Genomic DNA, 15621 nt, shown 5'->3' with positions numbered 1-15621 from the left:
AATTTGATAAGTGTGTGCACAGGCAGGTGTTAAAGGATTTGTGCATCTCTGGCTCCTTCCCACACGTTTAAATTATCAAGAGCTATTACGTTTGACTAAGTCATCTATTTTTAAATATATTATTATATTTCCTTTAACTATATAGCAAAAGCAAAGCAGCCATACACCTTGTTGGGTAAAAGGACAAAGTGTTCCAGGTTATTTAATAGGCCAAAAAAAAAAAAAACATGATCAGCTGGGAACAAGTAGGCTATTTCCCCCTGTTTTAAATGCCAACAATGTTTAATAAATAAGTATTTAAAGTTTTCCCACTAAGCACAATTTCCAATGAAAATTCAATGCAATCCACAAGCATGACACAGACAAATTACTGTGCTTCTCTACACTGCCATTTTATCACCCACTAGAGGCTGTTTCCAGCTCCTTCCATTAACACCATGTTGTTTTGGTGTTTTTCTATCCCCAGGCCTCAGCATGTTTTCAGGTTCAGCACTTTTGATTTACTGATTTGTTTACAACTTAAAATTTGTCTGAGCACAAACGGATGTGGAAAAATGACAGCCAAAGGTGCAGATAGCACCTGTAGTTGTTATAAATGTGTGTAATATACATGGAATCTTTCCCAATAGCTCTATTGCCATTTTCAAAAGAAAACAAATAAAATGTCATCTCATCTACTATATAAAATATCTATGGTGTGACAAACAAAGTTTAACACTGGATACTTAGTTTGTACAACAAATTAGATGGTAGGCTAGAAGGTGATGCAAGGCTGCATGGCAACAAACTATTAATGGTCTTATTTTAGATTATGCTGTTGAAAGGTGCAACATATTTACATCCTAGTCATTTTTTTTAACCTTTTAGACTTACTGACCAGCACAGGATCTGAAAAGACCCCCTATAACAATGATATTTGGTTGACAAAAAGGGATGTCAAATGGTCAAAGGACACCTTCACTAGCACAACATGGCATAAAGTTGATCATGGATGCCAAACACCCAAGGTTATGATATTTATACTTGAATAACCAATTATCCACACTAGTATAATATTACCAAATATGAATATCCAAGTCAAGTGGCAACCAACAACATTTAAATCCGATCTCCACATTTAATGTCCTTTAACATCTTACCGCCCAGCCAATAGCAGAAGGGCTGGGCGGTGGCTTTATGATCCTGACTGGTTAAATAGTTTTGGCCAAGCTGGCCCAAATAATTTACTGCAACAGGTATGCTTGCTGGGCATATTGTATATATAACATGTCTGCAGCCCCAGCCACATACAGTATACACCGTGTTCTGGCAGATATACAAGGACTTCCCATCCTACTCCTGGACACAAAATATCTGTTGCTTAGCCAAAGAAAGCTTTATATTCTATGAATAAATACAACGTTCCTTCTGATTGGTTGAGATAGAGATTGTGACTGTCAGTCTATACAGCAAGCACAAACAATTTAAAAAGGGACATTAAATATGGAAACCAGCTTTAAGTATGTGCCATGCCTGCTTCAATTTTCCAGTTCTGTGTAACTGAAATCAGGATTCTGAAAACTAGCCAAACGTTTTGGAGAACCACACACCTAGTGCTTGGGTCAGCAAAGTGGATGAGCAAGCATATAAGCAATATATGCATTTAGTAAACATGGGAAAAAACAAATTACATTGCTAGTTATTACAGAAGAGATACTTACATCTGTACTTATCTTCCAAATGTGCTTTACATAGGGAAATAATACCAGTTTTAAAAGACAACACTCGAATTCTTCCTGTGCGGCCCCTAAATATAAAAAAAAGTAAAACATACTATTTAAAAACCAAAGTGAGCACAGATTTCAGAAAGATTTGTTCTCCTTGTGTAAAACCTCTGTGAAAATTCCACCAAAGAGGAGCAACAAACGAATAGAACAAAAGCACAGGAACACATATTACCACATGAAACATTAGAATTAAAAATGGAGAAAATTAACAAAAACCTAACAGTCTGCTTCTCAATCTAAAAACACTGAGAACAACAGTCTATAACCATTTAAAGGTTAGTACTTATATATAAATAATAAAAACCGATATGCTTTTAACTGTGCATTTTACACCTTATTGAGTAGAAAAGCAAAGTGTAAATGTAGGGGTCTTAGAATGGTAAACACTATTTTTCATTATAACCAAATCCATCCAGGCTATTGGTAAATAGTAATCCTGGAAATCCTTGGTAATTTAAACAAGAATTAATGGAAACTTTTCAGTGTTTTACTGCTAAATTTTATGTGCTTTTCAGATTCATTAGGAAAATGCCAACTTGCAAGAGGCACAGATGAGTAAACACATATTACACATCCTGTCTAGAGTAGCTTGTATCTATAATTCGGAATCCGTATAATATATATATATATATATATATATATATATATATATATATATATATATATATATATATATATATATATATATATATATATATATGTAGATAAACAGTTGTGCTCATAAGTTTACATACCCTGGCAGAATTTATGATTTCTTGGCCATTTTTCTGAGAATATGAATGATAACACAAAACTTTTCTTTCACTCATGGTTAGTGTTTGGCTGAAGCCATTTATTATCAATCAACTGTGTTTACTCTTTTTAAATCATAATGACAGCAGAAACTACACGAATTACCCTGATCAAAAGTTTACATACCCTGGTGATTTTGGCCTTATAACATGCACACAAGTTGACACAAAGGGGTTTGAATGGCTATTAAAGGTAACCATCCTCACCTGTGATCTGTTTGCTTGTAATTCATGTGTGTGTATAAAAGGTCAATGAGTTTCTGGACTCCTGACAGACCCTTGCATCTTTTATCCAGTGCTGCACTGATGTTTCTGGATTCTGAGTCATGGGGAAAGCAAAAAAATTGTCAAGGACCTGCGGGAAAAGGTAGGCTAACTGTATAAAACAGGAAAGGGATACAAAAAGATATCCAAGGAATTGAGAATGCCAATCAGCAGTGGAATGCTAATCAAGAAGTGGAAAATGAGGGTTCTGTTGAAACCAAACCACGGTCAGGTAGACCAACTAAAATTTCAGCCACAACTGCCAGGAAGAAATTGTTCAGGATGCAAAGAAAAACCCACAAATAACTTCGGGTGAAATACAGGATTCTCTGAAAACATATGGTGTGGCTGTTTCAAGATGCACAATAAGGAGGCACTTGAAGAAAAATGGACTGGATGGTCGAGTCACCAGAAGAAAGCCACTACTACCCAAATGCCACAAAGTATCCCGCTTACAATACGCCAAACAGCACAGAGACAACCCTCAAACCTTAGGGCACAAAGTCATTTGGAGTGATGAGACCAAAATTTAGCTTTTTGGCCACAACCATAAACGCTACATTTGGAGAGGAGTCAACAAGGCCTATGATGAAAGGTACACCATTCCTACTGTGAAACACAGAGGTGGATCGCTGATGTTTTGGGGATGTGTGAGCTACAAAAGGCACAGGAAATTTGGTCAGAATTGATGCCAAGATGAATGCAGTATGTTATCAAAAAATGCTGGAGGAAAATTTGCTTTCATCAGCCCAGAAGCTGCGCATGGGATGTACTTGGACATTGCAACATGACAATGATTCTAAACACAAGGCCAAGTCGACCTGTCATTGGCTACAGCAAAATAAAGTGAAGGTTCTGGAGTGGCCATCTCAATCTCCTGACCTCAATATCTTTGGGCCACTCTGGGGAGATCTGAAACGTGCAGTTCATGCAAGACAGCCCATGAATTTACAGGAACTGGAGGCTTTTTACCAGGAAGAATGGGCAGCTTTACCATCTGAGTAGATAAGGAGCCTCATCCACAATTACTGCAAAATACTTCAAGCTGTCATTGATGTTAAAGGGGGCAATACACGGTATTAAGTACTGGGGTATGTAAACTTTTGATCAGGGTAATTTGGGTAGTTTCTGTTGTCATTATGATTTAATAAGATTAAACACAGTTGATTGATAATAATTGGCTTCAGCCAAACACTTAAAAAGTTTTTGTGTTATTCATATTCTCTGAAAAATGGCCAAGAAAGCATAAATTCTGCCAGGGTATGTAAACTTATGAGCACAACTGTGTGTGTATATATATATATATATATATATATATATATATATATATATATATATGTCAGCAGATCTTGTCATGTTCTTAAAGGGTTACAAATGATTTTTTTTTGCTTTAAAGTAAACAAACAAAAATTTTACTTACCTGATATGTGCTTTCCACTCCTCCCTCCTCTGGGTGCCTCCTCAGCAAGCCATTTTGGCACCTGTATGCACACTCCCAATCTAGGCTGTGTGGGTCCATAGACACACAACACAGACAGCACCCGTAAGCCCCGCTCCCTCCTTACAGTAGTTTAACTCTTAGCAGCGGGAACCTATGCTGCTGCCAGTATCTTCTATGAGGCCAGCTAGTGAAGGAGTGGTGCTGAACAAGTAATTGTTCAGGGGAGGGGTGCTAGGCCAGGGGGAGTTTTTTACCTTAATGCATAGAATGCATTAAGGTAATAAACATTTTGACTTTAGAACCACTCTAAGAAAAAACACAATGGGATGCATTATTATCCAAAGAATGGTTCCATGTAGCGCTCCTCTCTGCTGCTGGTTTGCTATGTAAATCACGTATACAGGTTAACAGATTGCAAGAGAAACAGCCTTGACATGGTTTCACACAGAGTTCTTATTTGTAAGCACTTGATATAGATTGCATGTGTTGAGACCATGTCTTAATACACATGTGGAACCAATCTGAAAAGTATCAGCCAAGTGGGCAATGAGGGGACCCCAGAAATGTCACTACTATACTCAAGTATTGGTATTTAACAATACTATAGCAAATACTATGCTGGTAACTGCACGGACATCATTCATGAGGAGATAGAGATACAATAAGAATCTCAAATAAATGTAGAAATGCTTACAGTGGTAAAGCACACTTTTTAAAGACTTCCTAACAGGCACAATTTTCATGACAGAAGACCCTATTTGTTTCCTCTAATAATTTTTACCCCACCTGCCAGCTATAATGTACAGTTGTACACTGAGCCGTGCGTGTCTTACATTTATGGCACCTGCTGTATTCTGTGGTAATGGGACTCCTGTGTGCATGCGCACACGTAACGTAATTGTGGTGTGGGTATTCAAGCAGCCAAACAACCAAGAAAAACCAGGCAAAGATGGAAGTGCCCGGGACCTGAGGGATCAATAACCGCGCAGCATTGAACGGCACATTATGACAGTTAAGTTAATGTGTGGAGCATACTAGCACATTATGGCATAACTCATCTGGGGGGCCCATGTAGTATAAAAAAATAAAATAAAAAAAAGGGAGGTACCTGGTAACTCATTCTAGGAGTCTTCCAGGGTAGCATCTGAGATAAGGATACACATCACTCAACATTATAAAATATTGCCACATACTTTGCCTCAGTTTTAAAAAAGTACCAACGGAACAGGTATAATTTTGGACCCCTTAAGATGTAAAAGTAGTAAAATCAAGTATGAGGATGCCATGGCCTAGTGGAGTGAGCTGTAAGTCCATTGGGTGGCATTTGGTTCTGAGATTGGTAGGTGTATGAAATTGCTAGTTTAATCCATTTACCAATTATATCTTCAGAGGCTTTTTATCCCCTATTTGGTTGGGAGAAAAGGTCAAACAGTGCTGATGGCTTGCTTGGGGAGCCATCTCTGCTGGGAGAACACAGTGATTACTCCTAGCAGTTCTAATAGCCAATATCAATAATTGCATGTAAAATCCAGACAGGTTGGTTGTGCCAAAGTTGATTAATCGACCAACTTGAGTACAATCAGCCTGCTCATACATGGTTTGAATCTCGACTAGGGTTGAGCGGACACCTAGATGTCCGTGTTCGACGGGTTCGGCCGAACTTTAAAAAAAAGTCCGGGTCCGTGTCCCGGACTTTTACCGAACTTTTCCCGGACACCGAACCCCATTGAAGTCAATGGGGACCCGAACTTTAAGGCACTAAAATGGCTCTAAAACACCAATGGAAAGGGCTAGAGTGCTGCAAATGGCAGCAAAACGTAGTTAAGAGCATGGCAAGTGCTCTGCAAACAAATGTGGATAGGGAAATAACTTAAAACAACAAAAAAAAACAGAAAAATAAAACAATGTTCTTCATCTCTGAAGGACGAGGCCCATATGGAGTAGGAGGGAGGTTGAGGTGGTGGTGCATGTGGCGGTGTCATAGGCGTGCGCACAGGGTGTGCCGGGTGTACCTAAGATCCCTAAGATCTCCCTCGGACCTGCTCTGCTCTATTTCTCTTTGCCAGCAGGGAGAGTAATGTATCGGGGCCATGTACATGTAGGCAAACACATGCATGTGTATTTCAACTTTGGGGTGCACACCCTAATGCAATAGGCTGCGCACACCTATGGGCGGTGTAGGTGGAAGCGGCGGTGGAGGAGGACCAGGGCCGGATTAAGAGCATCATGGTCTTGGTGCTGAGGATTTTGAAGGGCCTTAAGGGCCGTGCCTTGGCATGCACCCAGAGGAGGAAGGGTGCAGCCATGCATGCCTAATTCAACATGGGATGCTGTCTCTGAAGCCCCTAAACACATCCATGCATCGGCAACTGTCCCTCCTTGTCAGGCCTTCGCGCTGTGTGGGGAGGTTCTGAGGGTGCTGCCTGGGGAAGCGAGCATAGAAGCCAGACTTTTGTGTTTACAAGTGACAGAAGAGCGGTCACAGTGAATATGGCCAACCCGGGGCCTATATAAAAGGTAGGGGCCTGGAGCTGCAGCTCCAATAGCCCCTACGTTAATCTGGCCCTGAGGAGGAGGACGAGGTAGCCAACACTGCTTCTTTTCACAAATTTTAAATGAGGGTACACCCCAAAAGAGTGAGAAAGAGCAAAAATGGAACAATGGGTGGGTAAGGTCGGTATCCATTGCTATTCTGCACAAGGTACGGAAAAGTCCCGTGGGATCCATGCCTGGTTCACTTTAATGAACCTGAGCTTGTCCACATTGTCTCTGGACAGGCGGCTGCGCTTGTCTGTTATAACGCCCCCAGCCGTGCTAAATACCCGTTCAGATAATACACTGGCTGCAGGGCACGCCAGCACCTCCAAGGCGTAAAGGGCAAGCTCAGGCCATGTGCCCAATTTGGAGACCCAGAAGTTGAAGGGGGCAGACCCCTCATTCACTACATGTAGGCGTGTGCACACATACTGCTCCACCATGTTGGTAAAATGCTGCCTCCTGCTAAGACGTTCCATCTGAGCTGCTGGTGCTGCTGTTTGTTGTGGCGTGCTGACAAAGCTTTTCCACATTTCGGCCATGCTAACCCTGTCTTCTGAGGTGCTGGCGGTGCCCTGGTTGCGTTGGCGACCTCCTCCTCCTCCTCCTCCTCCTCCGCCTTGTGCTTCCACTGTGGCCCCGCTGTCAGATGGGAATGCCAGCAGCATCGCATCTACCAGCGTGCGCTTGTACTCGCGCATCTTGCGATCGCACTCCAGTGAGTGAATTAAGGACGGTACGTTGTCCTTGTAACGGGGATCCAGCAGCGTGGCCACCCAGTAATCAGCACAAGTTAGAATGTGGGCAACTCGGCGGTCGTTGTGGAGACACTGCAGCATGTAATCGCTCATGTGTGCCAGGCTGCCCAGAGGCGACGAAAGGCTGTCCTCTGTGGGAGGTGTATCGTCCGTGTCCTCTGTATCCCCCCAGCCACGCACCAGTGATGGCCATGAGCTGGCCTGGGTGCCACCCTGCTGTGAACATGGTTATATCTCCTCCTCCAGCTCCTCCTCCTCCTCATCCTCCAGAACTGTGCCCCTGCTGGACAATTGTGTCCCTGGCATTTGTGTGTGCAGGAACCCACCCTCGGAGCCCCTTGCGAATGACTGCCCTGAAAACCTTTGAAATGTTACCTCTTCATCCTCCTCCTCCTCATCCTGTGCCACATCCTCTTCCATCATCGCCCGAATTGTTTTTTCAAGGAGGCATAGAAGTGGGATAGTTAAGCTGAGAACGGCGTCATTGCCACTGGCCATGTTGGTGGAGTACTCAAAACAGCGTAACAAGGCACACAGGTCTCGCATGGAGGCCCAGTTATTGGTGGTGAAGTGGTGCTGTTCCGCAGAGCGACTCACGCGTGCGTGCTGCAGCTGAAACTCCACTATGGCCTGCTGCTGCTCGCAGAGTCTTTGCAGCATGTGCAAGGTGGAGTTCCACCTTGTGGGCACGTCACATATGAGGCGGTGAGCGGGAAGGCCGAAGTTACGCTGCAGCGCTGCCAGGCGAGCAGCAGCAGGGTGAGAACGCCGAAAGTGCGCACAGACGGCCCGCACTTTCTGCAGCAGCTCTGACATATCGGGGTGGTTTTTAAGGAACCTCTGCACCACCAAATTCAGCACATGCGCCAGGCAAGGGATGTGCATCAAACCGGCTAGGCCCAGAGCTGCTATGAGATTTCGCCCATTATCGCACACCCCCAGGCTGGGCTTGAGGCTCGCTGGCAGCAACCACTCATTTGTCTGCTGTTCCATGCTCCTCCACAACTCCTGCGCGGTTTGTCCCCCAAACAGGCAAGTTGTAAAACTGCCTGCTGTCGTTTAGCCCTGGCCGTGCTGAAGTTGGTGGTGAAGGTATTACGCTGTCCGGATGAGGAGGCGGTAGAGGATGAGGTAGCGGAGTAGGATGAGTTAGGAACAGGAGGCAAACTGAAGCGCCCTGCAATCCTCGGTGGTGGAAGGACACGCGCCAAATTGCTATCCGCCTCAGGCCCATCCGCCACTGCATTTACCCAGTGTGCCGTTAGGGAGATATAACGCCCCTGACCGTGCTTACTGGTCCACGTATCGGTAGTTAGGTGGACCTTGGCACAGATGGCGTTGCGCAGTGCACACCTGATTTTTTCCCCCCACTTGGTTGTGCAGGGAAGGGATGGCTTGCCTGGAAAAGTAGTGGCGGCTGGGCACGACGTACTGTGGGACAGCCACCGACATAAGCTTTTTAAAACTGGGCGTCTCCACCAGACGGAATGACAGCATTTCAAAGGCCAATAATTGTGAAATGCTGGCATTCAGGGCCAGGGATCGCGGGTGGGTAGGGGGGTACTTCCTCTTCCTCTCAAGCGTTTGGGAGATGGAAAGCTGAACACTTCCACGGGACATTGTGGAGATGGTTGTTGGTGACCCAGGTGGTGGTGTTGCTGACAGATCGTCTGTTTGCGGGGTGGCAGGTGCCGGTATGACTACAGAGGTGGCTGGAGCGGCCGAGACTGCAGCAGAAGAGAAAGCAGGATGAGCCAGAGACGTTTCTTGGTTTTGAAGGTGTGTACTCCACTGCAGCTCGTGCTTTGCACTTAGATGCCTGATCATGCAGGTTGTGCTCAGGTTGAGAAGGTTTATGCCTCGCTTCAGGCTCTGATTGCACAGGGTGCAAACCACTCGTGTCCTGTCATCAGCACATTTTCTAAAGAACTTCCACGCTAGAGAACTCTTTTGAGCTGACTTTGGTGCGCTCGTTCCCTTGCTGCGTTGGGCAGTAGCAGGCGTAGTGTCTAGGGCACGGCCGCTCCGCTTCTGCACCCTGCTCCCTCTTCTGCTGTGCTGGTGGCTCTGTGCGACCACCGCCTCTTCCTCCAAAATACTCAGGTCACCTGCATGACCTTCATTCCATGTGGGGTCGAGTACCTCATCGTCCTCCACATCATCTTCCACCCAGTCTTCACCCCTGCCCTCCCTGTCGGTCTCCACAATGCTGAACGCCGCAGCAGTTGGCACCTGCGTTTCGTCATCATCGGAGACGTGCTGTGATGGTCCTTCCATGTACTCATCTTGAGAAATAAGTGGTTGGGCATCGCTGCACTCAATCTCTTCCACTTCTGGGGCAGGGCTAGGTGGATGGCCCTGGGAAACCCTGCTGACAGAGTCCTCAAAAAGAATAAGAGACTGCTGTATGGCTTGGGGCTCAGACTGCTTGCCTGATTTGCAAGGGGGTGAGGTGAAAGACGGTTGGACATTGGCTGCAGGTGCCAACTCTGACCTTTCTGCAGTAGACTGGGTGGGAGACAATGTGAAGGAACTGGAGGCACTGTCAGCAGCAAACCAATCTACTATCGCCTCTCTGTGTTCTGGCCTCATCACTTCTAGAGGCGTATGATGCCCTACCAAATACTGCTGCAGGTTCTGTCGCCTACTCACACTTGAGGAAGGTGTTTCACTTGTGCGTGTAGCTGGCACAGATCGACCACATCCTCTCCTTGCAACAGGAGCTCTAGCAGCAGCACCACGACCCCGGCCACGGCCCCTATTTGACGCTCTCCTCATATTTCTGAAATTTAAGATCTTGCCCTAGAAAGGTCTTTATTGAATAGCAGAACAAAAGAACAACAGTATCGCACGGGTGTATCTCACAGTCAAATATGCAAACTATGCCGCAATTTAATGTTTTTTTACACCAAAAGGGTGTGTATTGAATAGCGGAATAGGATAAAAAACTGTGTATCTCACACGTACAAACACAGACTAGGCCCGATTAAATTTTTTCCTACCCTAAAGGGAGGATGAGGAAGAGGAGTATGGAACAGGCAGCACCCTCAAATCTTCAGAAGTATGAGATGAACCTCAAAAACTTGGAAAGGTGGATCTCACACGTACCGACACAGACTATTCCGCAATTTAATTGATCCCCAAAGGTTTTTATTGAATAGCGGAATGGGAAATATGATCAAAAAAAGTGTATGTATCTCACACGTACAGAAGCACACTGGGCCCCAATTACTATTGTTTGTACACCTAAAAGGATGGATGAGGAGGAGGAGGAGTATGGAACAGGCAGCACCCTCAAATCTTCAGAAGTATGAGATGAACCTCAAAAACGTGGAAAGGTGGATCTCACACGTACCGACACAGACTATTCCGCAATTTAATTGATCCCCAAAGGTTTTTATTGAATAGCGGAATAGGAAATATGATCAAAAAAAGTATGTATCTCACACATACAGAAGCACACTAGGCCCCAATTACTATTGTTTGTACACCTAAAAGGATGGAGGAGGAGGAGGAGTATGGAACAGGCAGCACCCTCAAAGCTTCAGAAGTACGAGATGAACCCCAAAAACTTGGAAAGGTGGATCTCACACGTACCGACACAGACTATTCCGCAATTTAATTGATCCCCAAAGGTTTTTATTGAATAGCGGAATAGGAAATATGATCAAAAAAAAGTATGTATCTCACACGTACAGAAGCACACTAGGCCCCAATTACTATTGTTTGTACACCTAAAAGGATGGAGGAGGAGGAGGAGGAGGAGGAGTATGGAACAGGCAGCACCCTCAAAGCTTCAGAAGTATGAGATGAACCCCAAAAACTTGGAAAGGTGGATCTCACACGTACCGACACAGACTATTCCGCAATTTAATTGATCCCCAAAGGTTTTTATTGAATAGCGGAATAGGAAATATGATAAAAAAAAAGTGTATGTTTTTCACACGTACAGAAGCACACTAGGCCCCAATTACTATTGTTTGTACCCCTAAAAGGATGGATGAGGAGGAGGAGGATGAAACAGGCAGCACCCTCAAATCTTCAGAAGTATGAGATTGTGTTCACTGTACCCCACAAAGATTGTGTTCACTGCACCCCAAAAGGATTGTCTTCACTGCACCCCACAAAGATTGTCTTCACTGCACCCCACAAAGATTGTGTTCACTGCACCCCACAAAGATTGTGTTCACTGCACCCCACAAAGATTGTGTTCACTGCACCCCACAAAGATTGTGTTCACTGCACCCCACAAAGATTGTGTTCACTGCACCCCACAAAGATTGTGTTCACTGCACCCCACAAAGATTGTGTTCACTGCACCCCACAAAGATTGTGTTCACTGCACCCCACAAAGATTGTGTTCACTGCACCCCACAAAGATTGTGTTCACTGCACCCCACAAAGATTGTGTTCACTGCACCCCACAAAGATTGTGTTCACTGCACCCCACAAAGATTGTGTTCACTGTACCCCACAAAGATTGTGTTCACTGTACCCCACAAAGATTGTGTTCACTGTACCCCACAAAGATTTTGTTCACTGCACCCCACAAAGATTGTGTTCACTGCACCCCAAAAGGATGGTCTTCACTGCACCCCACAAAGATTGTGTTCACTGTACCCCACAAGGATTGTCTTCACTGCACCCCACAAGGATTGTCTTCACTGCACCCCACAAAGATTGTGTTCACTGTACCCCAAAAGGATTGTGTTCACTGCACCCCAAAAGGATTGTGTTCACTGCACCCCAAAAAGATTGTGTTCACTGCACCCCAAAAAGATTGTGTTCACTGCAGCCCACACACAGAAAAATGGATGTGGATCACTGACACCTGCCTATCTCCTATCCCACACCACACAGCAATATCGATTGTAGTTTGTAGAACACACTGACCCTATAATTCAGCAGACTCTATCCCTAAAATGCCTACAACTCGCCCTGCCTAAACACTCCGACCTGACCCTAAATTCTATCCGGACACCAATTCGTTTTCCCTGCCTGTCTTTCCCTAATCAGCAGCCAGCACGTATGTGGGCTCTGTCCCTGAGCTAAGCAGCAGAATGACGCCGCTGCGGCTGCCTCGAACTTATAAAGACTTGGTCACATGCTTCAGACGGCCAATCACAGCTACTCATACATTTGCAGGCATGGCTGGGATAGCTTAAGGCACACCAGTTAAACGATTGTTGATTGGCTGTTGAAAGCCCGCCATGAAAAGAGCGCCAAAACATGCAAAACCCGGAAATAAAACGACCGAACACGGATTTTTTACCCGAACATACAGTAAAGTGTCCGTGTCCGGGTAACAAAAATCCGAATAATACAGTCCGAGATTCGAACCGTGTATGGCTGGCTTTAGCATGCTGAGTATGGATAGTCAGTCTCTGTGTCAGGAGATCGGTTTTGAGTGGCAGTGTTAAGTGTGGCTGTATGCTCTCACTTTTCAAGGGAATGAACCACACCTTGTGTGGCCAGTGGGGAGCCATCAGGATGACTTTCTTCCTTGATCTTCCAGATCAATTTGGGATCAGGTTTGTTGGGATATAGGGAATAACCATATCTTGGAAATGCCTTCAGTCCTGCATTCCATTGGTTAATGTTAGCGAGAAGAACTTTGGAGGCTTGGTGTTTGTCTGTGTCAAGAAGAGGTCTACTGCTGGGTTCACCACTTGTGTTATACATTTGAAAGTTTTTTTGATCCAGAGACCATTCTGTTTGTTTGAGAATCTTTCTGCTGATAAAGTTTGCCAGTGTGTTTTGAGCCCCCTTCAGATGGATAGCTGACAGGAAGAGTAGGCTTTCTTCTGACCAGTTTAGAAGGGTGTCTGCCAGGGCCATTAACAGATATTTGGTACCTCCATGCCTGTTGATATAAATAATCATTGTAATGTTGTCACTCACATCTGTGGTAATCCTGATTACCAATGTTCGATACCAAAGCCATCACTGCCTGTAGGGTTAGGGTTTTAGCCACCATAGTAGACCTGTATGGGAATGCTGGTAAGATTCTTCAGTGAAGAAAGGTTGAAGGTGAAGAAAAGTTTGCAGGGCTCTTTTTTGCAGTTGGGCACATGTGATAGCGGGAATGGATATTGTAATTTGGTCCATTATATACATCCCATTCCTTAAAGTGGTTGAGGTTAATAGAAAAAAAGAGCAGTATATCCACTATAAGTTTCTGTTCTCTTTTGTATGGAAATTTTTTGTCACCTTGGAATCTATGACGTAGCCTAAGTAGGTCACTCTTGTGACTTTGCTTCATTTACTGGCCACCCTAGATTCCGGAGATACTGTATAAGGTCTGGGGTGTGGTAGTAGACCAGGGACTGAAGGATCCTGAGGAGATGGTAAAACTGAGATTTTCCACCGAAAAAGGAAAAAAAAAAAAAGAGTGGATGGCGGGAGAGCACTTATACTATAGTAGATTTCAAAAACAAGAATGCAGTGCTTCCACAATAAAAGGAAAAAGGACAAAATGGATTTACAACTGTAGACTGTGGTCACCCAATTGGGGGTGAGGAAAACAAGTGGCCTTCCGAGTGCATGGTTGAAGAAAAAACCCTGTCTTCGTTCAGGGTCTGTGTGGTCACTCTATGCTTCAGGCATTCCCATCCTGTGTGCTCTTTGGGGGTTCTCAGATGGGTGAATGAAGTGGTAGAAAGAGTCAGTGCAAAAAAACCCTTAGGTACTTCGATTGGAAGAGGCGCCCAATGTGGTTGTTCAAAGGATAGGCACAAGTCGTCTGCTATTAGTAAAACATTAGCCTACTTTATGTCACAAAGAAAAAAAACATGTTTTGTGGCTTTAAATTGCCACTTTCTCAGTTCAAGGTGATAACATTTGTGTCTATTATCAGCTTGTAGTGAGATCCACTTAAGAAATATTTAATGGCCAATAGGTAGAATGTAGGTGTACATTTGTGGCAGTTATGTCATCTATGAGGATGTTTGTGCTCCAATGTTTCCTTCTTGTTGGCAAAGAAAAGTAGACTTGGAAGACATGTAATGAGGTGTCTGCTGAGTGCAGGTGAATTCTATTGTGCGTCCCTCTAGAATGATGTTGAGGACAAGTCTGTTTGTCCTTACTGTCTGCCACTGACTTGAACATGTAGCTAATCTTCCTCCCACAGGTAGACAGTTATTATTGCTTCTTGATGGTGGTGGCAAGGGGTCTGTCTTTCCTTGTGGTGAAAGAGCACCTTTTCTTGGACTTCCTTTGCTTCTTACTGTACTGAGGTTGTGGACGAAGTAAAGTGGTTTTGTTTTATTCCTGGGTGGAAGGAATGCTTTTTTCCTATCCGCTGACCTGTCAAGTACCAATTTCAGTTCTCAACAGTTTCCCCGAGAATGGTATCTCACATAACTTGGTCTTGGATGTGGCATTTCCCCTTCAGGCTGAATTGATGAAGGCCATTGACTGAGGTGTGACCTTCACAGCTCTAGCTAAGGCATCTGCAATAATAGCTGGGCTTTCTTTGGTTGTTAGTATAGTTTTTATAGTTACCCTCTGGGTGTGCCAGCTTTGATGTGGGCTTGAAACTGACTAAGCCAGAGAATGAGTGTCCGGGTGAGGCAAATAGAGGGTATGACCGGATTGATACTGGCTGCACCCACTTCCTAGGCCCTTTTTTTCTTTTTTTTTTTTTTTAACAAGGCTTTAGCCTTTTTGTCCATTGGATCCCTTAGGGCTGTGGTCCTCAACCTTGGCCTACAAGGCCCACTAACAGGCCAGATTTGCAAGAAAACTGAAATACATCCCAGGTGATATCATTTGCTGCTCAGTGATTGCAGTACTCTAGTCTGCATCTCCCCAAGGTAATACTTAAAATCTGGACTGTTAGTGGGCCCTGAGGACCGGACTTGAGGACCACTGCCTTAGGGTACCTGTGTCCTCGAATGACAGATTGGTCTTGTTCGATATTTTGGATAAAGAGGCATCTATGTTAGGGCATTTGGCCTAGGGCTCTGCATCCGCTTTTTAGAGAATAGGTATATACATTTTATGGAGGTTGGAGTGAATATTTTCTTCTCAGGGTCTGCCTATTCCTGCGTGATGAGGTTTTTTTC

General features: G+C 44.5%; 1 protein-coding gene across 2 annotated transcripts in view; it reads right to left on the bottom strand.

Moving 5' to 3' along the window:
* The window catches only part of DMD (dystrophin), a 3625631-nt gene that overhangs the window by 183161 nt on the left and 3426849 nt on the right, over positions 1 to 15621 (bottom strand). For both annotated transcript variants that reach the window (XM_082246191.1, XM_082246190.1), the window contains one exon: positions 1701 to 1786. In XM_082246191.1, coding sequence (XP_082102317.1) covers positions 1701 to 1786 — 86 coding nt within the window. The remainder of the gene's footprint in view (positions 1 to 1700; positions 1787 to 15621) is intronic.

Source organism: Pelophylax lessonae (assembly GCF_965119305.1).
Source record: "Pelophylax lessonae genome assembly, chromosome: 2".
In the NCBI taxonomy this organism is placed as follows: Eukaryota; Metazoa; Chordata; class Amphibia; order Anura; family Ranidae; genus Pelophylax; species Pelophylax lessonae.
Note: the sequence above shows the minus strand (reverse complement) of the source record. Positions and strands in the feature narration are given on the sequence as shown.